The 24,191-nt window shown below is 41.3% G+C and overlaps 1 protein-coding gene across 1 annotated transcript; it reads right to left on the bottom strand.

Moving 5' to 3' along the window:
- Window positions 1-16,782: 16,782 nt before the first annotated feature.
- On the bottom strand, window positions 16,783-23,892 carry HORMAD2 (HORMA domain containing 2). Its single transcript, XM_029284436.1, has 6 exons — window positions 23,868-23,892; window positions 23,060-23,328; window positions 21,846-21,939; window positions 21,407-21,471; window positions 18,915-18,959; window positions 16,783-17,327 (listed from the first exon to the last, which is right to left on the bottom strand). Exons 1-6 carry the CDS (start codon window positions 23,890-23,892, stop codon window positions 17,217-17,219), a joined length of 609 nt encoding a protein of 202 aa, XP_029140269.1. The 3' UTR covers window positions 16,783-17,216.
- Window positions 23,893-24,191: the final 299 nt, after the last annotated feature.

Genomic DNA, 24,191 nt, shown 5'->3' with positions numbered 1-24,191 from the left:
TTCTTTCCACCTCAAGTTCCCTCTTCCCTCATTTTCTCCATTCTGCACCAGAAGGGAAATTGCAGAACATAGTAAGAACAATAAATATGTCAAGGCAACAAAAGGCAACTTGCTCCATGTGTGTTTGGGAAAGAAATTTCCGGTTGGCCAGGATTGCAAGGGAAAGAAATAAAAGAGAGGAAGTGGCGTGCCAAGAAATGTAGGCAAATTTTCAGTGGCTGATTTCCAGAGACAAGCGAGTCACTGGAAATTAAAGGATGGAGCCTGGGGGGGTGGGGGGTCTGTAGAGGAATCAAAAAAGTCAAGATGGAGGGGCTACGCTTCACCCTTTGGAAACATGTGAATTCTTTTATGACCCCCCTACCTGTTGTGGATACCCCTGCAGAGACAAGTGGAATTGGTCAGCTAAACCTAATGAACAATTCATGGAATATAACCTGAAAGGAAAAAATGGAAAGGAAGGGAAATGGAAATGGATGGGAAAGGAAAGGAAAGGAAAGGAAAGGAAAGGAAAGGAAAGGAAAGGAAAGGAAAGGAAGGGAAATGGATGGAAAAGAAGGAAAGGAAAGGAAAAGAAAGGAAAGGAAAGGAAGAGGGAAAGAGAGAGAAAAAGAAAGAAGAGGGACAGAAAGAAATGAGGGGGGAGAAGGAAAGAAATAAGAAAGGAATGAAGAAAGAAAGAAAAAAGAAAGAAAGAAAGAAAGAAAGAAAAAGAAAGAAAGAAAGAAAGAAAGAAAGAAAGAAAGAAAGAAAGAAAGAAAGAAAGAAAGAAAGCAATTTCTAGGTTTGATCTACAAACTCTGGGTCTGTTGTGGCTGAGTCATCCACAACAAACCATGACCTCAGCTTCCGAAGGGGAGGAGACCAAGTGAGTAATGGGGCGAGAGGCATCTTCTCCCCTCCTTTGACCCTGCAACTTTCCTCCACTTGGCAAAGACCAACCTGGCACTGGGAATGCTGGCTGGGCAGAGAGTGGGGAAGGAAGGAGGAAGGGGGCAGCCTTCTCCATTCTAGGCCCTCGAAAGGGGATCTCATCCCACACACCACTTTCACTCCCAACCCACTTCTCTTTAACAAAACAAGGGCGGTATCTTCTCCCAAAGCGAGTTCACACTTTAAGGTGGCCTCTCAGACTGGGGGGGGGAGGCGTTGAGCCCCCAATGATCCAGGTCCCCCCCCCACATTTGTTTCTTCCAAGAAGAAAAGTATTGAAGAGAGAACCAGATGATAAGGGATTCGCCTCCCCAAATTGGCCTGAGCCAATTTTTCCCACTGTGCAGAGTGGTGAATTGAACCTGGACTGAGACGTAGCCAAATTTTGACCAGAAAAGGGCATTAGCAACAGAGTGCAGAATAAGGAACTCAAAAAATTCAACTTGTACATTTACAAGGTCCTTCTAATTGCAAATGTGCGCCATGTAGCAAAACTACTCAGCTCTTTGGCTTGAAAAATATTAATTGCTGGAGGCGCCTCGTTCTCCTTGACTATCTAACAGTTGCATAAGAGGCTGTTTGGGCTCAGATGAAAGGTTTGAAGCCTGAGGTTTCCAAGAGGAGAAGGACTGGAAGTAGGTGCCAAGTTTTTTCAAAGCTCACTTTGTCAATTGTGGATCTAATAGCTATGCAGCGGAGAATGCAGCTGAAACCAGTTGATTTCTAGGTTAGCCATCAGAGGTTAATGCACAACAGGCTGCGTTGCGGTCCTACCGACTAGACAGGATTATAGGTAGTCTCTGACATACTGCTATAATGGAGCCTGCCCACTGGGGTTATAAGTTGTGACAGTCGTAAAGCAGGTCATCACTTGACTAACCCAATTCTTATGAGCGTGTTTTTTTTTTGTGGTGGTCATTAAGAAAAATTGTTAATTGGTTCGTTGGTTAACAATTATTCAATGGAATAGCTTGCCTTCGGAAGTTGTGGGTGTTTCATTACTGGAGGTTTTTAAGAAAAGACTGGACAGCCACCTGTCTGAAATGGTATACGGTCTCCTGTCTGAGCGGGGGGTTGGACTAGAAGACCTCCAAGGTCCCTTCCAGCTCTATTCTGATTGATTGAACCTAATCAAAAATGCTGTGGTCCCAAGCTGGTAACAGTTTGCTTGATCCCAAGGAAACAGTATGGATTGGATTTTTGGAACTAGGTATTTGAAACTCAGTTTGGTGAATATCTGAACAAGCAGAGTCTGAAAAGGCAGCGTCTGTGTTTACTGGTGACTTGGAAACCTCTTTTGAGTTATTCAGTTTTCCATGAAACAGAAAAGGGAAAAACCCCACTCCCTTCTAGCACTGATGATGTTACCTAGTTGGGTAACGAAACGTCTGCAAGAAAACAACCAGGCTCAGAGAACACCAAGAAACCCGAGCTTTTCTGTCAGAAAAAAAATGAACTTATCATTTATGGTCTTGATGTTTAGACAGGATAGATTATTGTATGAGAAAGTGGAGATCTATTAGAGCGAGAGATAAATGTATAATTGTACCTGTAATGGTTATGAAGAAAATTGGAAGGTACTTCTTTGTATTTTCTCTCTTTCATTTGCTTTGGTACTTTTACTTCTTTCTTTCCCTTCTTCCTTTGCTCTTTTTCTTACTCTATATTAATTTCTATTCGTTTTTTTATCTTTTTTCTTAACAATTTTTGTAACATTATATTTTTAAAAATGAAGAAACAGAGATGCTGGTGGAGTGCTTTAAGCACTGGCATGAAATCCTGTTTGTGCAGAAGCATCCTCTCCAGCACTCCACCCTCTCTGGGACACCTTGTATGTATTTAATCTATTTATCCTCGTTTGCCCCTTCCTTGCTCTCTGGGCTGGCCTTCCCCTGACTCCTGATATAACAGGGTCCAGGCTGCTCCCCTTTCAATAAGAGAGGCCTTCCCTCTTTACTCCAGCCCAATGTTTCTCAGCCTTGGCAGCTTCAAGATGGGTGGACTTCAACTCTCAGGATTCTGTTTTTCTTCAATATTCTCAATGCTCTGGAGAACACCTTTCAGATTTTTCTTGGTGGTCTGAGCTGACTATATTATTGGAATTTCTTCTCCTCCTCCTTCCTTCCTATATCCTTCTTTCCCTCCCTCCCTCCTCCCTTCTCTCCTTCCTTCCCACCTTCCTTTCCTCTCTCCCTTCTATCCTTTCTTCTTTCTCCTTTCTTCCTTCCTTCCCTTCCTTTTTTTCCCTTTCCCTCCCTCCCTCCGTCCCTCTCTTCCTTCCTCCCCCTCTCCCCCTCTCCTTTCCTTTCCTTTCCCTTTAAAATGGTCTTCCAACTCCACCAGTGCCTGGATGGGCTTCCCTACTTTTCTTGATCACAGCAGGGAAACTGCTTGGGAATTTCCGGTGGGTTGTGACTCAGGGACCCACTGGCTCTGACTCGGCTTCAACTTTCAAGCCCGGACAAGTCCTAGCAAAGTCAGCCAGCTGTTTCTACCTGCGGCATAATTATTAATGAACAAAACAAATAAAAAATTAAAAGAGGTAATGTTGCAAGAGAGACACCACACAGGGGAAAGACAAGCCTGCCCTCTTTGTATAAACCTCCAACAAACCTCCTACGGAGAGCTTGCAGCTGCCTTGGACACCTGTCAACCCTGGCCAGCAGCTTGGCTAATGAGAATTTTACTTTGAATCTCCCCCCCCCCCCCCGTCAAAAGGGGTGTGTGTGAACTTGATAAAAACATCATCTGTCATACACAAAACAAGTTTTACTTATTATCATCATATCTTATCGTATGGTCACTAACACTTAAGTCAACTGACATAAGGACAAACGAGAATTTCAGCACGTCAGCTTGGACATGCAGCCAAGGTTTTGAAAACATTCTCCAGCTGGGACTTTGATGAGAAGAGATTGGTTGAATTAGGGCAGGGGTCTTCAAACTTGGCTCTTTGATGATTTATGGGCTTCAACTCCCAGAATTCCTCAGCCAGCGTGCCTGGCTGAGGAATTCTGGGAGTTGAAGTTCCACAAGTCATAAAAGGGCCAAGTTTGAAGACCCCTGAATTAGGGGGACAAAAAACTTTGCAGATCCCTTTGCAGTTTATGGGGATTGAGAATCTTGGAGAATCAATAGGTTTGCAAAGGGGTTGTTAAATGAGTCAGGATAAATTTTACGATGTTTTTTCCCACAGTTGTTAAGCGAATCACTACGGTTGTTAAAAGAATCATGTAGTCATTAAATGAAGCCGATTTCCCCCATTGACTTTCCTTGTCAGAAGCCAGTTGGGAAGTTCACAAAAGATCACGAAAAGATCACGTGAGCCTGTGGTACTGCAAACATTGTAAATTCATGGAGCTTGCCAAGTGCCCAGATTTTGATCATGTGACCCTACAAATGCTATGATAGTCATAAATGCAGGACAGGTCATAAGTGGGCAACCCACCCTCTTGGGTGGGTTGCCAAGAGCTGAAAATGACTTCATGGCACACCATCAATCCATCATAATTATTTCTGTTCATTTCCTGGTTGCCAATGCATGTTTCAAAAGGACACGCTCATCTAAAGAATGCAAGGAGCTTTCTAAACACATTGGGTCTATAAAACAACTCTTATATGACAAAATATATATTTTTTCCCCCAAGCAGAGGCCCCGTCGAACCCCCGACAAAGTAATACTCACCAGGGTTGCAATTGAAGCATGCCACCCAACCTGGCTTGAGGTCATTCATTGAGCCGGATAAAGTTTCTGAATCAGCCAGGGAATTTCCAAAGCCAAAGCAATTTGGGAGCTTGAGATGCTCAGAACAACAACAAAAAAAAATCTCTCCGTGAGGTCTCCGGAAAACGGAGTGGGGAAAACGGGGATGGTTCAGCAGGGAAAGCCGAGAACAAAAGTGGCAGTGTGCTTGGCACGGAACTACCGCTCAGCCACACCGACTTCACAAAGATTTCATGCCCTGAGGTGAGATTCTTTGCCACACCCAAGTAAGATGGTAAAGAATGGATTTAATGGGATTATTTCAAGAGGGAAGATGGCATGTTGCCCTGCTTGTCAAAGCTGATGGGGATAGATGGGGAACTACGTTTTGCCAAACAAATTTATTGCATTTAATTAACCACTTCCTGAAGACTTCTGTTAAGGAGTTGGGGAATGTTGGTGTAGTTTTAGCCATGAACTAGACAACCCATAACCTGTTGGGTCATCCTTTCAGAGCTATTTCCTTGCCTAAACAAAGAAACAGAATGACAAAAGTTGTTAAAAGCAGTGGGAGCAGGGATGACTTCTGACTTCCTGCCGCCTTCCCCATTCTCCTTGATTAGTTTCCATCCGTTGTTTCTTGTCTTGCCTTCTGCGTCTAAAGAAAAGAAGAAATAGAGGTGACATGATAGCAGCATTCCAGTATTTGAGGGGCTGCCACAAAGAAGAGGGGGTCAAACTATTCTCCAAAGCACCAGAGAGCAGGACAAGAAACAATGGATAGAAACTGACCAAAGAGAGAAGCAACCTGGAATTAAGGAGAAACTTCCCAACAGTGAGGACAATTAACCAGTGGAACAGCTTGCCCCTAGAAATCATGGCCGTTCCATCACTGGAGATTTTTAAGAAGAGACTAGATAGTCACTTGTCTGAGATGGTATAAGTTCTCCTGCTTGAGCAGGGGGCTGGACTAGAAGACCTCCAAGGTCCCTCCCAGCTCTATTCTATTCCAAGGATCAAGAATTGTAGTTCCGAAACATCTGGAAGACATCAGATTGGGGAAAGTTGCTTGATGCCACATGCTAATACGGGTCTTGTCTCCCCCTTGCATATCTCTCCCCTGAACACAACACAGACCTCCCCTCCCCTGCCCAAGAATCTCTCTATAAAGTAAATACCTTCACCTGAGGCCAATGTCGTGTCGGCACAACCTCTCTGTGGTTTTGCTCTGCATAAAGCAAGTGGCAGATCCTTAGACCATGAGGTCATACCTTCCCATTAGTCTGCATTCTTTGGGAAAACGAGCAGGCGTCCCATCCATTCATTGATCTTTCCGCATTTGCAACACCCCCTCGGGGCATCGTCAACCAAAGGATTGGCACCGGGTTTGCATTCTTANCAATCACAAGTTAAAATTAATTAAAATGAAATATTTAAATTGTCTAATTAAAAAGTAATTAAAAACCCTCTAAAAAACCCCTCTTAAAAATTATCCTAGGCCAGTCCCGCTTGTTGGAACAGCCATGTCTTGAGGGCGCGGCGGAAGGAAGGGAGATCAGGGATCACCCTGATCTCTGGGGGCAGCTCATTCCAGAGGGGGGGAGCTCCCACAGAGAAGGCCCTCCCCCTTGGGGTCGCCAGCCGGCACTGCCTGGCCGACGGCACCCTGAGGAGACCCACCCTGTGGGAGCGTACTGGCCGATGGGAGGTAATCTGTGGCAGAAGGCGGTCTCGAAGGTATCCTGGTCCGCTGCCATGGAGCGCCTTAAAGATGATAGTCAGTACCAGTATGACTTCTGACTTCCTGCTGGCTTCCCCATTCTCCTTGATTAGTTTCCATCCGTTGTTTCTTGTCTTGTCTTCTGCGTCTAAAGAAAAGAAGAAATAGAGGTGACATGATAGCAGCATTCCAGTATTTGAGGGGCTGCCACAAAGAAGAGGGGGTCAAACTATTCTCCAAAGCACCAGAGAGCAGGACAAGAAACAATGGATGGAAACTAACCAAAGAGAGAAGCAACCTGGAATTAAGGAGAAACTTTCCGACAGTGAGGACAATTAACCAGTGGAACAGCTTGCCCCTAGAAATCATGGGTGTTCCATCACTGGAGATTTTTAAGAAGAGACTAGATAGTCACTTGTCTGAAATGGTATAAGTTCTCCTGCTTGAGCAGGGGGCTGGACTAGAAGACCTCCAAGGTCCCTCCCAGCTCTATTCTATTCCAAGGATCAAGAATTGTAGTTCCGAAACATCTGGAAGACATCAGATTGGGGAAAGTTGCTTGATGCCACATGCTAATACGGGTCTTGTCTCCCCCTTGCATATCTCTCCCCTGAACACACAACACAGACCTCCCCTCCCCTGCCCAAGAATCTCTCTATAAAGTAAATACCTTCACCTGAGGCCAATGTCATGTCGGCACAACCTCTCTGTGGTTTTGCTCTGCATAAAGCAAGTGGCAGATCCTTAGACCATGAGGTCATACCTTCCCATTAGTCTGCATTCTTTGGGAAAACGAGCAGGCGTCCCATCCATTCATTGATCTTTCCGCATTTGCAACACCCCCTCGGGGCATCGTCAACCAAAGGATTGGCACCGGGTTTGCATTCTTAGACGTCTTGATAACGCTTGAAAGCGGAACTCTTCATGATTCCTTGATGAAATGAAATTATTTGGAGCACACCCACATCAGCATTGTCTCTGTGGAGAAGCGATAATCATGAGGCAGATCTTCAGGAATCTCTGAGGATCTTCAGATTTAGCAGGAGGGAGTCCAACTGCCCAAATTGCCTTTCCTGAGTTTTGCCCTCTATTCATTAAGGGCCACCTCCTAACAGGAAAACACCTAGCAATTACTTTCCCTAACATGGGGTGAGGTAAGGTGAATTTAATGTCAAGCGGAGGAAATCAGGAGTCCAGGCACTTGTTGTTATTCTACAACAGCAGCTCCCAACCTTATGAGCATCAGGGACTGGTTCTACGGAGAAAGGTTTTTCCCGCAGACTGGAGAGGGTGTGGTTTCGCATTTGACCCCTTCCCCAGGCTCAGACTGGTCACCTCCTACACTTAACTCACTTGTCAAATTGCTGGATTGACAGATCCCAGGTGTTAGTGGGAGAGCAAAGATAGAGGGGAAGAATAGTTTTAAAGCTCCTGCTGGTTACAGCCCCTCTTTTATATCTATAGATTGTTGTCCTAATTTAATTTAGTCAGATGTTTTATCTAGACAGTGACCACCTACTGATAGTGGGGTCATTTGTTTTGGACTCAACTAGTCCGAACACTCATTATTCACCTATTATTTACGCCCTACTGACAAGTACCTTACACCTGTCTGGACAAACATGATCTTAGTTTAACTTGTTGTTGCCCATTTGACCGTTGATTTCATCTACATGTCACATGGTTAACAGAAATAACATCTGGAAAAGCAGAGAGATTGATATAAATACAAAAAGCAGGCTAGTTAGAGCAATAGTCTTCCCTATAATGATGTACAGTATGGGTGTGAGGATGACTGATTGAAAAAATTGATGCCTTTGAACTATGGTTCTGGGGTAAATTATTGCGTATACCATGGACAGCTAGAGGAACCAACAGAGAGGTGTTGAATCATATAAAACTGGACACATCACTAGAAGCTAAAATCATAAGACTACATCTGATTCACTTTGGCCATGTCATGCGTGCAAATTCATTGGAAAAGTCAATGATGCTAGGAAAGATTAGTGGATCAAGAAGAAGGGGCAAGTAAAAAAACTCGCTGGTTTGATACCATAATACAATACAATAATACAAAGATGAACATCTAACAACTGAAAGAAACTGTGCTTGACATGGTAGCATGGAGAGCACTTGCCTATAAAGTTGCCACGAATCGCACACAACTGAGTGTTTAAAACAACAACAACAAAATTAGCTTATTGGCTGTACATCCTCTCCGGTGTACATGGTAAGGCTGACAAGGAAATACGGGTGATATCTATCCTCATAAAAGCTGCATTCCTGAACAGAATCAATATACAAACTTCTGTTAAAGTCCACAAACATTCTCTCCATTGTTTGATATTCCTGCAAATAAGAAGCGGTCATACCAGTTGTATTTGAGATCCAGGTGCATATTTATACAAGTTCTCTTCCACTTCATTCTGGGAAAGCTACTCTTCTGTGTTCAGAAATGATTTCGTGAGAAGTAAATCCCTTTTTTAACTGATGTCATTTTTTGATTGACATCATTTTTTGGTCATGACCATGTGGTTTCTCTCTCCACCCACTTTTTTTTAACCATTAACGTTGGTAAAGGTAGTCTACTCACCTCCAAGTGGAAATCCCGACATGTGCACAGAAAACACTTATTTATAGGTTTTTGAAAATGACGGGCAATTTTCTGTTTCTGAGGATTTTTTTGAGTTCCATTCTTTGCTCCTACTGCTTATTGCTGAACAGTCTGCTTTTTATAGCCAGCGCAATACCAATAGGTCTTCACATCGGTTGGATTGGAATCACGTTGGGTTGCTGGGCAAGGGGGAAAAAAACCCTGAATAATTTGAACGGTCTTTGAAATCCCAAAGTGAAAGGAAGATGCACAGTTTCTAGACTTTGATAGTCTGCTAAATGAAATGGATGACATTCAGGGAACAATAAGGACAGTTTTTATTTTATGAATTGGGACTTGCTCTATATTGCAAATCAAGAATCCTAAAGCAGCGATTCTCAAAGATTTTGGTCTCAGGAACGCTTTACATTCTTAAAAAGGATTGTGGACCCCAAAGAGCCTCATTTTTGTGGGTTATATGTATCAAGGTATTAGAAACTAAAAAAATAAAATAAGATATTTATTTTGTTTGATTTCATGGACCTGTTGAAATACTTGGAGAAGGTTTTGAGATTCTCCATGGAAGGACAATGCATAACTATAAAAACAGAATTGCTGGAAATGGCACCTCAAGAGCAGCACTGATTTCTGAGTCCTAGTAGTAACGTATAAATGGTTTAGGACCCGGATATCTACAAGATGACTTGCTTCAAGTAGAATCTGCCAGCTTGAAGCACCCCAGGGAAAGTGCTTTGTAAAAGTCCCATTCTCCATAAGAGGCAGTAGAAGGGGACCAGAAACAAAGTGCCATTGCTATTGCTATATGCAAGGCTAGTTCAAAAGGCCTGTGAGTATGGCTCCTTTAAAAGAGGGTGCGTGCCTCGGATCACATTTTCTGGCCCTTGTGACTTGAAAGGGTAAAGACTGAGAATTTCCAGGATGCTAGTTGTTTTTGTTCTTACTCAGCAGATCTTTCGGTAGTTCTTGATCTCTTAAATAATTATTACAAGGGTATCACCGGAAGCCAGAGTACTTGGCTGGGAGCCATGCTGGGAGCTTCTTAGGTTGCAAACAGCTGTCTCGGTTGTGCCTCAGCAGCAAACAGCGATGTGTTTTGCTGCACTGTGTGTTGCTCCTTCGCAAAACTCGTGAATCAGATCCTTTCTTTTCCTATCCGGCTTGTCTCCCTCCTCCACTGCCCCTTCCAAAAAAAAAGCTGGCTTTAATTGATGAAACGCGAGTTCTACATTTTGCTTTGCAAAGTAAAAGTTGTGTGTTTGTTTTTGTCTTTTGCAACCCAGCTGTTGGTTTGAATCAATGGAGTTTAGCAGTTGGGTCATCGGGTGGGAATTTCTGAGATCCCTCAATGAGAAGCAGATGTTCAAGGGATGGAAATGAACGTTTCACGCATCCTCAGACTGATGCCCTTCAAATGGACTGAAGAGGCTTAGAATTGCTGAGAATTCTCACGTATCTTGAAGGCATCCCCTACCTGAAGGCATCCCCTACCTAATGAGCCAATGCATTTAAACAGGTGTAATAAAAAGAATATTGATGTCTGCCTTATAGATGGATAAAACCAGTGTTTTTTTTTTTTCTTTAAAAAAAAAAAAAGGTGCCGGAACTCCGTTCTGGGCGTTCTATGAGAAAAAAAGCCCTGGATAAAACTGATTTGGAAATAGGGGTGGCCCCCATAAAACTAGCCATCATTGAAGCTGCATCCTACAGTTTTACTTTAGCCCAATTCAATTTTTTTATTGGAATGCCCTTTATACATCCATCCATTCAAATTTGAGGCTGTTTAGTTCCTTGGTAACTCTGGGGAAGTTTATTAAATAGGGAGGGGAAGTTTAGGAGGTGTCAGGGAAATGTCTTGGGTTGTATCACAGAGGAGTTTCCTGCTATTGAAAAAGAAACGGGACATGTTTAATTCTTTTGAAATCATTGCCAGCAACAACATGCTTGCTTCTGTGAGACATGGATGCCTAGTTAGAAGTTTTCTTTGCCCTTTTGATTGTAGTGGGAAGAAAAACAGCAACAAGCATGGAAACCACCATAGCTTGGAGAAATGTTCACTCTCCTCAAGGAAACCAAGCAGGAGGACTAGTTTAATAGAGGGGAAAATCAAAAGGCCACGAAGCTCAATTTTGCATTATGGCCTCTTTGCATGATTTCTACAAGCTGATGGAAATGTTTGGCTCAGCTTTCGGATTTCTTAAATCTCACGATTCTGCTCCTGATCCTCATGCTGCAAGACCCACGTTGTTCACTAGTTGCCGTGGCTGGTGACCACGGACAGAGGAAGCTGGCGGACACCCATACTCTTGACGTGCTGCTTTGCAAGCAGAAAAGTCCTGAGTCAGGAAAGCAATGACGCCAAAGAGCTGGCAGAGCAGGATTAGTAATATGCAGAGAAATTCAGTTCATTCCTATGGAGAGACATGACTTAATGGGCATTGCTTACCTAATTACTTAATACTTCTTCATTCACTTGCAAATTGGATATTATTCTGTTTAGTTTGACTCATGGCTGAGGCAGACTTGGTCACCACAAAGCCAATCCAGCCTCTTATAATGCTTTATTAGCTAGTTTTTTCACCCAATAGCTGTTCTTCAAAGTTGCTGTTTTCTTGCAGTTTTGTAAAAAGATAGGGTAAAATGCAGCTACGTTACTACTTTTATGCCTCCTGCTCTATTGTTTCTATCAAAAACTGTACATAGTTGATATGCTCAAATGTAAACTTGCCAACTTAAGATACCACTTTACAATTCTAATTACAAGGGCTGAGAGGAAAATTTAAGGTGCCATTATTTGGATCACGTGTACTAACTGGAGATTTATTACTGTCTCCAGAGATTCATTTCTTAGGCTTAGAACACAGAACATAGAATAATAAGATTGGAAGGGACCTTGGAGGTCTTCCAATCCAACCCCCTGCTCAAGCAGGAGACCCTATATCATTATGGACAAATGGCTGTCCAATCTCTTCTTGAAAACCTCCAGTGATGGAGCACCCACAACGTCTGGAGGCAAGCCGTTCTACTGATTAATTTCCATCCATTGTTTCTCATCTTGCCTTCTTCTGGTGCTTTGGAAAATAGGTTGACCCCCTCTTCTTTGTGGCAGCCCCTTAGATATTGGAACACTGCTATCCTGACACCCCTGGTCCTTCTTTGCACTAGACTAGACATACCTAATTCCTGCAGCCGTTCTTCATATGTTTTAGCCTCCAGTCCCCTAATCATCTTTGTTGCTCTTCTCTGCACTTTTTTCAGAGTCTCAAGATGTCTTTTGTATTGTGGTGACCAAAACTGGACACAGTATTCCAAATGTGATTTAATTCTTTTTAGTTCTGTTGGGTAAATAATGGGCAATGTACTTACTGAGTCTTCCTTCCGGTGCCCAAAAAGAATGTTGGTTTTAAGTAATTTCCGATATCTGCGGCAAAATTATGCTGAGTCTGTAGCTTCAGGGACTTCTGGAAAAAAAGAGAAGAGAGATATTGCACGGCTAAAACTGTGAAGCAGCTTATTTTGTGTAATAGTTAAGGCAAACCATATCTGCTCTTACTTCTGAGATTTTAAGCCCCAATGTACAGACCCTATCTTCATCTAGCAATGCCGTGCTAAGAAAAACCTGCAGATTTCTGTCTATAAATTATTTGCTAAAAGCAAACACCCTTTTTCCAAGCCTTCAGGTCACCAGAGAAATGTATACAACAAAGAGTGGAGAACAAGATTAAATGGGTATTATTCTCATAATATCAAATGGCCTTATAAGAAGAAATGGGAATAAAGTCTGAATCCATCTCCAGGAATTATTTGTGTGAGTCAGTACATTTCAGGTCCTTGAGATGTGGTATACTTGCTTTCCACCAAAGCAGACTTTTCAAGTAATAATGACAGGTAGTCCTCAAATTACCACCACTTGTTTAGTAACTATTCAAAGTTATAACAGCACTGAAAAAAGAGGCCGGTCCTCACAATGATGCCTGTTGCAGCATTACCACAGTCATGTGATCAAAATTCAGGCCCCTGGTGACAGGCATGTATTTATGATGGTTGCAGCATCTTGGGGTCATGTGACCACCATTTTCAACCTTCCCAAATAGCCTCTGACAAGCAAAGTCAACGGGGGAAGCCAGAGTCACTTAATGACCGCATGATTCACTTGTCTGCACTGATTCACTTAACAACCATGGCAAAATAGGTTGTAAAATCTGGCATGACTCCCTTAATAACTGCCTTGCTTACCAATAGAAATTCTGGTCTCCATTGTGGTCGTAAATCGAGGACTAGTTGGACAGGTCCTTCCAATAACTGCAAATATGTAGACTTTCTCATGACTAGCTTTGGACTGAACTGTAAGGATATTAATATCTTGGATACGACAAATGTTTAATCCTTACACAAAAAAAGTACCAACAAACTGCCTTTGAATTCTTCCATCATAATAGGAGGGTAGCTTGGTTACTGAATGGATAGATTATAGTCCACTTTGCCTTAGTATTAAGTATTGTTTTGAGCTGAAAATTAAGGAATGAGGCCCCCTAATAACCTTGAAGAAAAGAGCCAGCTCTTGCTTTAAAATAAAGATTTATTTATTTCAGTTTGGATGCCGGCCAACTCCAATCAGCTCTTTTTACGGAGACCTATTTTCTCACTTCTTGAACCCTTTGAACATTTGGGGGGGGGGAAGCTTCCTGAAAAGACCCAGGTGCTGCCCTAATGAATGCTACCTTGTGAGCGCAATGAGATCATGGGAAACCGTAGCAGAAGAAAGGGATTGTCGAGAAGTGAATCACCCCTTTTGCCCAATGATGCCTGGCTGAGTTTGGAGGTGAGAACTAAGTGGGTGAAGCCACAGGCCCTTTGTCTCCTACTTCATCACTGAATGAACTATGCAAGGAGCTGCATGATGCTCTGGAACTTTTCTTACTCACCGCAAATTAGAAAGGTCAAAACTCCATTGACCAGACATATCAGATGAGATTTGGCTCTGCAGAGCAGGGAATTTTGGCACAGTGAAACCGTTTTCTGCTCGGTACAGTCCCCTGCTTTGCCCTGTAATGAAAAGAAAAGCAGTAACTGTAATCCTGGACTGATCTCCTCTGAGCTCATGCACGAGGAGTAATAGTCCTCGACTTATGTACTGGAATTTCTACTGAAACTCATTGGGACTGTAAATTAAGTCAGATCAAATGTTATAACAGTTTGATAATTGAATCCCTGTGGTTATTTAGTGCTTATGCAGTCATGAAGCGAATCCAGCACCCCAAATGTTGCTGGAAATTGGCCAAAAAAAAAGGTTAAATTGCAATCACATGACTGCAGGACACTACAGTAAGTGCAAGTCAGTTGCCAAGCATCCCAATTGCAATTACAAAACTGCGAGACTGGTGTGATGGAGGTAAGTATAGGTCATAAGTCACTTTTTCTGAGGCCATTGTAATTTTGAACCTTTGTTAAATAAATAACCTATAGTTGCCAGTTGAGAGGAACAGGCCATTTCACCTCAAAGGAAAAGACTAAAGCAAGTGAGGAAAGTGAAATCATTACTGTAAGTCTAGAACCACATCACACGGTCACGGCTGCCTACACACATCTTGCCCAGTAGCTCTGTTATGAAAACTGGAGATCAGGTTGAAGCATAAGGAAGTGGCTTGCGTTGGGTGTCTTTTCCGGAAGAGCAGTGTGGCTTTAGCGCAAGGAGTGATTCCTGGCTGGTGAGGTGAGTAAGAGACCTCGGTGAAGACAGGTGTATTCCGTGTCTGTAAGGCATACCAGAAAGGCAGGGTTCGTGTGAGAATTCCCCTCGCTTAGCAGTTTCTTGAAATAAGGTACAGGAGGCTATGACTTGCCTCACTCAAAAAACTTTGCATTGCCTCTGTTAAGGTGACAAGTTGGTCAAGAGCTGAAATGAAAAATATTTCGATTCTGGGTTACACCTCACAGTTTTCCCTGCTGCCTTTCTCACTTACCCAGAACATAAGCAACAAGACAAGAAGTAATGGATGGAAGATCATCAAAGGGAGATCCAACTTAGAATTAAGGAGCAATTGCTTGACAGTGAGAATGATTGATCAATGGAGTAGCTTGTCTACCAGAGTTATGGGTGCTCCATCCCTGGAGGTTTTCAAGAATAAACTACATAACCATTTGTCTGGAATGGTATAGGGTCTCCTGCTTGAGCAGGGGGTTGGACTAGAAACCTCCAAGCTCCCTTCCAAGTCTCTTAGAATAACAGTTCTAAGAGACAGCACTTACCTTTAATGGGTCTGTTATACCTGGGCTGCAGAATTCCAGGGAACCACAAAATGGTTTCTATTTCTCACTGCTGCCCTCCAGGGGAATCTGGATTATTGCAGCCCTGTACTGTAGGATACAATCAATCACACATAACTCAGCCCTTTTTATTCTTTGTAACCCAGCTGAATGTTTGGAAAGGAACTACATAAAGGGTCTTGGGACTGTGTCTGCCCATCAGCAGGATAACTCTCCAAAACCTGAACAGAACAGAGCCAAACTTGCTACGGAGCCCTCATGGTGCAGTGGTTAGAATGCAGTACTGCAGGCTAATTCTGCCCACTGCCAGCAGCTTGATTCTCACCGGCTCAAGGTTGACTCAGTCTTCCATCCTTCCGAGGTCGGTAAAATGAGGACCCAGATAGTTGGGAGAAATATGCTGACTCTGTAAACCACTTGCCCTGTCAATGTATTTTTTTTTAAAGTATTTTAATGCTAAAATCTGAGAGATGGGAGGCAATATTTATATCTATCAGGGAAAGAATTTCTCTAAATATTAGAGAAATTAGAAAAAATGTAGAAGATTTTGATTTGCAGATAAAGATGAGATGGCCTCAGCAAGTCCAATGATAGGGAATGAGAGATGAAGCTGCTATTATGATGGTAATAGACTTAAAGCCGTATGTGCCACAGCAATTTTTATGGCATCTTAGTAGAAGATTCTCTATTTCCAAAGCTGCATTTGCTGAAACAAAACACAGAATATGAGAGAATTTGTTTATATTCACTTGACTTTGTTTGGTTTCTTTGCAAAATGGCTATCCAGTAGTGTGAGAGAAATCCCAATATCCATCTTTACAAGATGCAAGAAGAAACCATATGCACTTTAGGCATGGCCTGCGTTAGGATACAGAGTTGACATCAATGTAATAAACAAAACAGCCATCAATCACATAAATAAGAGCTGCTAGATACAATCAATCAATTTACATCTGTTTTTAGTGAATAACTTAAAGCTATCGTTTAAAGCTATCACCATTTTTTAACCAGAACTGACAAACATTTCCTGCTAGATTTTATCTCTCACACTAGAAGATCAGTTCCATCATTTACAAACGGGAAGGGGGAAATCACAAAGTTTTGCACCAAAAGTCTCTGGAAGTTTTGCAACAATATCGTGTGCTTGGCCCTATGGAGCAGTACGCATTACAAATATACTGAAAGTACATGAAAGAGCAACTCTCTCCCCCCCCCCGCCAAAAAAAGGTGAAAAGAAGCAAGAGTACCTAGAAAAAAAACCACCATTACAGGGAAATGAAATGTTTTCTAGAAATGACTAAGATGAGATTCAAGATAAGTCTAGCCATGCAAAATGAGGAAATGACTTTTTTTTTCTGGGTTCTTGCTTAGCTTAATCAAATTAGAAGTACTGATAGCTATTTAAATTAGCACTGATGTTTTTGATAACTGGTGGTTCCACATACCCTACTGGGTAACACCACCAAGAAATGCAATTATTAATGAAACCCATTCTGCGGTTAAAAATGAGATCTATACATATGGTTCTTTTGCATTTATTTGAAAATAAAGAGAAAACTGGGGGAACACACAGAACACGTAGGCAGCATCTCCAATGCATTCTCCTCCATGTAAAATAATCCACAACAATCATCTCTGAAATTTTGTTTTCCAGGGAAGCACGATGATACAAAGGTGCCGTACTACAGTTTAGCTGTATTTCTAAGCTTCTAAAGTGTTAACCAACAGGTTGATATATTCTTGCTACACCGACAGAAATTTTATCAAAGACAAGGATGGGAAATACTTTTGCAAATGGCAGAATCAGTTTGCTTATATAGCTTCAAGGCAGCTGGGCTAATAGCAGTCCCTTTTTCCCTAGTCTAACTGGGCTCAACATTGTCCTAAATATATGATGTCTGTAGAAATTTATCCAAAATAGGTAAGAAATCAGAAACTACTGTCCAGGTGCATTATAGCCACAGCTACAGCTTCCGAAGTTGTCATAACTTTTGAGGGGCAAGAATCAAATCAAGTGTTGTGCTGACTTCCTTTTTCTTCTTCTTTGGTGTGCCCGTGTTTTCTTGGCTGGAAGCAAAGTCCATTTGCCATGTCTGCAAGAACCACCAAAGAGAACATTTAATACAAGAATTCAGATTAATATTTACTCATTCTGTTTCATTTTGAAATTTTCAATACTGCCCTTCATTCACAAAAGTGGATTGCTGGACTCGGTACAAGGATAAGGGAATCATGCTAATACAGTTTACGTTTATCTTATACAAATGAAAGAAAGAAGTATGAAAGAGACAGCAAACAACATTCTTAGAATAAAAATAAAATTAAGAGTGGCCTTGCCCGTGATGTGCCGTCACCAATTAACTGATCTTCTAGATCTACCCTTACCATGATAGACTAGATATATCAAGGACAGGGGAACATTGAGGAAACACCAGAACTTTATGTGGAAAACTGAAATGTTTTAAAAGGCTCACATTTATTTTTTTTACCAAATACAGTAAGGCAAAACACAAAAGGGAAATGAAAAAATTCAGTGGAATTCTTTCCATATAAGCATGTCCATTGAAAAGTGACATGGCAAGAAAGGCATTTCCATCTTCTGGAGATCTGCTATCTGCCTTCTCACAGACAGATGTTCCTTCTGCACTTCCCTTGAATGGAGACAAGAGAGGAGATCACGACCCACCCTCTGGCCTTTGGGAACTGCCAAGACCAATATTAGGGATGAGGAGATGGTAGAGTTTCCTAGAGGAGGATGGAAAAGACTCCCCACCCAGTCTGGTACTATATATTTTCCCTGTCATACTTCTACCATGCTGAAGGGTGGACGGGCAAGAACTGGAAAACTAACATTGAAGAGAGGCTCAACATTTCCCCAACAATAGCAAATTATACTTTGTTTGGGATCCTAGACAATTCAGTTTCTTTTAATGGGTGGGGCATCTCTAAAATGAAAGCCAGGAAAATGTAATGATCGTTGTTTTAAAAATAAAAAGACATTTGGGCAGTTACTAAATTTAAGAGGCCAGGCATATGTTCTATGGGCAGGCAAATGACAATTTGTAAAAGCTGTTAAGGTGCATATAAAGACTTGCAATCTTGTCTCCCCTAATTTCTTCATTATCCTGCTACTTAACGTCACACTGTTCTCATCTCAAAGCTCAAATCTAACCTCTTCTCAATTTTTATGCTGCCCAGAGTCACTTTGTAGGGGAGATGGGTGGCACGTAAATTAAACAAACAAACAAACGAATAAAATCTATACAGGCTTCATTTTTTCAAGAATTGCAAGCTTGCAGTTAAAAACCTCACAAATGGTGTTAACATATTAAAGCGTATACTGTAATCAATTTCAAATTAATCAAAGGATAACAAAAATGGATTGAGGAGAGCCATTAAGCTGCAGGCAAAATTAAATTTGCAGGGTCAACCAGAGTTTATGTGCGACTTGCTGTCAAAAGTAGAAATCATGTTTTAATTCTGTATTTCATAATACCTAGTCAAATGAACTGGCATCCTGCTATACCAATAGATCATATCCTGATAGCATCATTTCCTGTCTTTGCTCCATATTTCTAGGTACTAATCAACGGCAATGTCTAATACGTTAATGATTTCAGGACTGGGCAAATTTAACAAAATAGGAGAAAAAGAGAAGTAGGAACTAAGGATGTGGTTACCATTCTGGTTTTCACTGAGTCTTTAGAAGAACGTTTTTCTTGGACCTGGGAGAAAAGGAAATTAAACCAAAAACTAATATGGTAAATTCTGCAACAGTGGTTACTCAGGATGCTTGCAGTCTGTGGCTATATTACTGAGTTAATCCCACATAATGGCAAGCTAATATATCCAAAATACAGTACAAGTTGAAGCTTTAAGATGCTCTTTGATAAAACAATATTAAACTAATAGTACAGAATTATTAAAAGAATAGTAGGTTGAAAAATAAACTGATTTAAGTCACAGTTCCTTCATGATCGGAACAATCAACGTAACACATAATAATGAGTGCAATTGCATTCCAGCATTTAATGTTTTCTTTGCCCAATGTTTCTCCACTCCATTATCCCTCCCCCATCACCTACAATTACATTTCATCTTATAAGTTTCCAAGCATACGCTAACTGGGATGTTTCAAGCAGAAATGCCCCTTCCTCTGCAGCAGAAAAATGGTGGGACAGAGTAAAGATTACCCAAGCACAAGTAGTGATTGTCACGTTCTGCTTTGAGCTGCTTTGGCCCCTGTTTTATTGTATTCAAGTCTGAGCACCGCAGTTCAAAAAGATGAGTTAGAAAATGGAATGAATTCTGGAAGTTCTATTACATTTGTGAAGGGACTGGAAATCATGATGCATGAAAAACAGACTGAGATAACTGAGGGGAGATACAAGTCTTCAGATATCTAAATGTCTTCAGATATTGTTCTCTATCATCGTTGAAGGCAGATCAAAACCAATAGGCTAAAAATACAAGGCTTGGCTAGATATCTGAAACAGCAAGTGAAATAAGCTGTCACATAAAATGGTGAGTTTTCCTATTCTGGAGGTTTCTCAGAGATGCTATAGTGGGCCCTGTGCTGAGCAGGGAACTTGGAAACCTCTAAGGTTCCTTACAGCTCTGTGATTCCTTGATGATGTATTCTTTCTCTTTTACTGTTTTGAAATTGCATGCTCTTAAAGTAAAATCTTGGAATACTAAACTGGACTCACATCACATACTTAACTAGCTCAGTTACAGATTTAGTTCTGCGTGTGCACAAGCTGCTAATTTTACTGCCAATTTTGTACACATTTGATTTTTATTGCAAAGCACGATGTGGAAAAACAGACCTTTAGGAGAAAATAACTGAATAACAGAGTTGGAAGGGACCTTGGAGGTCTTCTAGTCCAACCCCCTCTTAAGCAGGAGATCCTACATCATTTCACACAAATGCTTGTCCAATCTCTTCTTAAAAACCTCCAGTGTTGGAACACCCACAACTTCTGGAGGCAAGTCGTTCCACAGGGTAATTGTCCTCACTCTCAGGAAATTTCTCCTTAGTTCTAGGTTGCTTCTCTCCTTGATTAGTTTCCATCTATTGTTTCTTGTCCTGCCTTCAGGCGCTTTTGCAAATAGCTTGACTCCCTCTTCTTTGTAATACCCCCTTAGATACTGGAATATTGCTATCATATCACCTCTAGCCCTTCTTTTAATTAAATTAGACATATCCAATAGTTTATGGTTTAATGCATTGTGCAAATTCAGAAAGGGGGTTAGTTCAGGAAGCCAAGTCATCTTAATTTAGTTGTACAGTAAACTGCAAAGAAAGAGACCGAATCACACCCCCATACATTCTTTAGCTTCCTTTGCCTACATTTAGCGGTATTTGGCACAATCTAAATCCAAATATCTCACCCACGATGTGTCAAGTTGTGGGTTTTTTTGAATTGCCATCGCATGGATTCCAATGAGCGACGTGCTGCTCAATAATTGTGCTTACCTATTTCCCAGTGAGACAATAGGTAGGGAAAGTCCCTCTGCTAAGTAGCAGAATTAATGAATCATTCATAAAGTAATAGCCTTTCCAGACAAAAAAAAAAAAAGCTGCTTTTTGCCTAGTGGCCTGATTTCCTTTTTTCCATGAAATCAGCCACAGGATCATTTAAGCCTACCAGTCCAATATCTCTGCAGTTTCCCCATGAAAAAAAAATCTAACAGCGAACTGAAAAATTGTTGTTGCTATAAAGATACAGTTTGGGCACCAAAGAGGTAGAAGAGACAATGGGCTCACATCCATTCTTTGCTGATGGAATGTTCTCTTGCAAATGTACACGAAACTGTGATATAAGCCATTAATTGGCATTTCTGGAGAAGGGCACAGTGTCATGGTATTTTAATGAGGACTGTTGTTAAGTGAATGACTCAGCAAATCTGGATTGCTGACTCAAGAAAAGTGCCTATTTTTAAGCAAGGAGCGGGGCTTAAGGGAACAAGCAGCCCAGAAACCTACTCAGCCACTACTTCAAACAAAATACCAGATCATCATTTCTACTCTACCAGGCAAACCGAGGCCACGATTTCAGAAGTCGGAAATAGACAAAAGGCTCAGATTATGTCCGACTTTTAAATGTTTAACTTGCAGACACAGGTTTCACTTAGATTCTTGTCCAGCACAAAGCTCTGGGATGCTCACTTTGTGAGACGTCTTAGTACCGCGTTCTCTCTCTGCCTCTTCAGCTCCATCCTTTCCGATTGTTTCTGAAATAAATGATCAAAACTCAGATGCTTGGCAAGTGACTCACATTTATGACGGTTGCAGTATCTGGGGGGGGGCATGCGATCACCTTTTGCGACCTTCTGACAAGCAAAGTCAAAGGGGAAACCAGATTCACTTAACAACCATTTTAACAGCTGCAGTTATTCACTTAACAACTGTGGTTAAAAAAAAGGTTGGAAAACTCACTGTCTTGCTTAAAAATGGAAATTTTGGCTCAATTGTGGTCATAGGTTGAGGGTGATCTGTAGCTCAAAAGCAAACTACATCATATAAATCCAACGTCCAATTAATGTCCAATTAATGACAGACAATGCCTCTGGGATGTACACATAATGTATGTTTTAGATCGATATACCTGTTACATCTGCATTCAAAGGGGGCATGTGCTGGGACGCTGCATTTTCTTCAAACATCCTGTTTTTATCCATGTAAGCAGCCATAAACTTCCTCTGCAAAACAATTCACAATGTAATGTTCTATTTCTTTCATTTCGGTTGAAGGAAGATGCAACGGTCTTATTTGCCTAACTGACAATAAAAGGTATTGCTCAATTAACTACCTGATACATTATGATGTATGAACTTGGTTAATCCACCGATTGAATGTACCACAATTGAAAGTCTTGCTATAAAAGTGAAAGTAATGAGGGAAATTAAAAGCTGTTAGAATAACCACAGGGGAGAAAATAGGTAGATTTTACTATCAGTTTTCTAATGGTTTAACCATCATCACTTTCTCCAGATCAACTTGGCCACTGAGTGAGAAATGAGAATGATATGTATTTTCCATTAGAAACTTAAAATGTACTTTCACTAACAGTTCCCTGCAGGAGAAGTTTCCCTTTCAGAGAGGATTCCACCTTTATTCATTTACAGAAAATCATAGACAAAAAAAAAACCCCTTCCTTGCTCATTGGCAATGTCGCACAAATGAGATTCAGTCAATGTTACTGATTTGTGTCAGCATTTGTTATCTGGGGGAAATTTTGTGCATGTGCAGATATGTGACTGGAATAACTACTGCAAGGACAACTCCAGAGGGACTTTTTTTCTGGGTAAAAATAACTAAAGTGGGACACATTTTTTTCCCCTGCACAAAAACAGGTACATTTTCACCTATGCCTTCTAATCAAATTGGAGGATGTGCTTTCTTCATTTTGCTGTTATGGCCCAGAGGTAGAGCATGAAAATAAGAGTCATATCCTGCTCTAAGAGAGGAGGAATAATAATAGACAAATTTTATCCTTTTCCTGGGGGACAATATGCTTTTTACAAAAGTTACCAGAAGCTCTTTTCCACTTCACCAGAAGTCAAATATTAACTTTTTCCCATAGCTAACAAATTATTTATTTACTAGATTGATGAGCCACCTTACTTCCCAGGAGCTCAAAAAGATGCAAACAGCATCACCTCTTCCAATTTTTTCTCACTAAGAAAACCCCCTGAAATAACAATCGAAGAGAAGAGCTGTAGCTCAGGACTGAAGTATGGAATTCTTGGTGCTCTCTGAACTACGTTCTTTGCTTGCAGGTGTTTTATTATCCAACTTTTGTGAAAAAGACAATGTAACCTGTTCTGGTACTTTAGTGCTGTCCTCTTCTTCTTCATCATCATCACAATCTAAACCTTGGTGGGATATTTCAGTGGGACCATTCTCTTCCACCAGATTGTTCTCCAGCATCCCCATCCTTTTGCTGTCTGTTGTCACCCTTACTTTCAACACATGGAATCCAGTGGAAACAGATCCTACTTTGAGGTTCACGGGATCACCATCAAAAAGGAGACCATCTGAGCTGTCGCCTTCCTTGAAACCATGAGGCTGGTAATCAATGGGCGTGACTGCAAAGGAAGCGGGTGTGAAATCTGGAGCAACGGGTATTGCCCCTAGAACAAGAAACTAGGCTGAGTGGCTAAATATCTATCATTCCCATAATGAGTTTTTAGATTAATAAAAATAACAAAGTTATGGACAGAGATTATCTTGTCTAGAAAATACAACAGGGAAGGAAAAGAAGAGGAAGGGGAAGGAGAAAAATGTAAATTCTTGTTCCTCGAGAGAACAACTTGAATGCAAACAACAGGGAGAGGAAACGATAGAGCTGTTTTTTAGCAGAACCAGTGGTGAGGGCACTATTTCCCATTTCAAGGTTCACAAGTCCTGCGCTAGGATTTTCAATCTCACCTCCACGCAATCACGAGCGCACACACATACAAACAGCAAGGATCTGGTCTCTGCTTTATTACTGATTACCACCTTTAGTTCTAGTTGGGTTGCCAGCTCCCAGTCTTGAGACTCATTTCAAGGCAACTTCTAACATCTCTGGGTTGGGTTTTGTCCTAAGTGGAAGCCGGAACGGATAGGAAATCTTGCCACTTACCATCTTTGTAATAGAACAGTTTCATGGTCAAAGTAATATCGTTAGGGAGTGGTCCAAGATGCTGCATCAATATATATAATTTGCGGATCAATAGGATGCTGGCTTTTTTAATTTCATCGCTAGTTGTTCCATTGTGAAAGCTGACTTGAGAACTACCAGGAAAACAACACAAATGTTAAAAAAGCTTAAACTAAGAATGTACATGCAGCCTGCCAGCATAGATTTTGTAAATCCCGGAGGCTTCCTTGAATGGATGAGGCTAAGAATTTGGGCTCTTTTTGCATATTGGGATAAATAAGAAATGTTAAGAGCTAAATGACTGCC

This window comes from Protobothrops mucrosquamatus, unplaced genomic scaffold (genome assembly GCF_001527695.2).
Source record: "Protobothrops mucrosquamatus isolate PMUCROS unplaced genomic scaffold, P.Mucros_1.0 scaffold593, whole genome shotgun sequence".
In the NCBI taxonomy this organism is placed as follows: domain Eukaryota; kingdom Metazoa; phylum Chordata; class Lepidosauria; order Squamata; family Viperidae; genus Protobothrops; species Protobothrops mucrosquamatus.
This window is presented reverse-complemented; position numbering and strand designations above follow the sequence as displayed.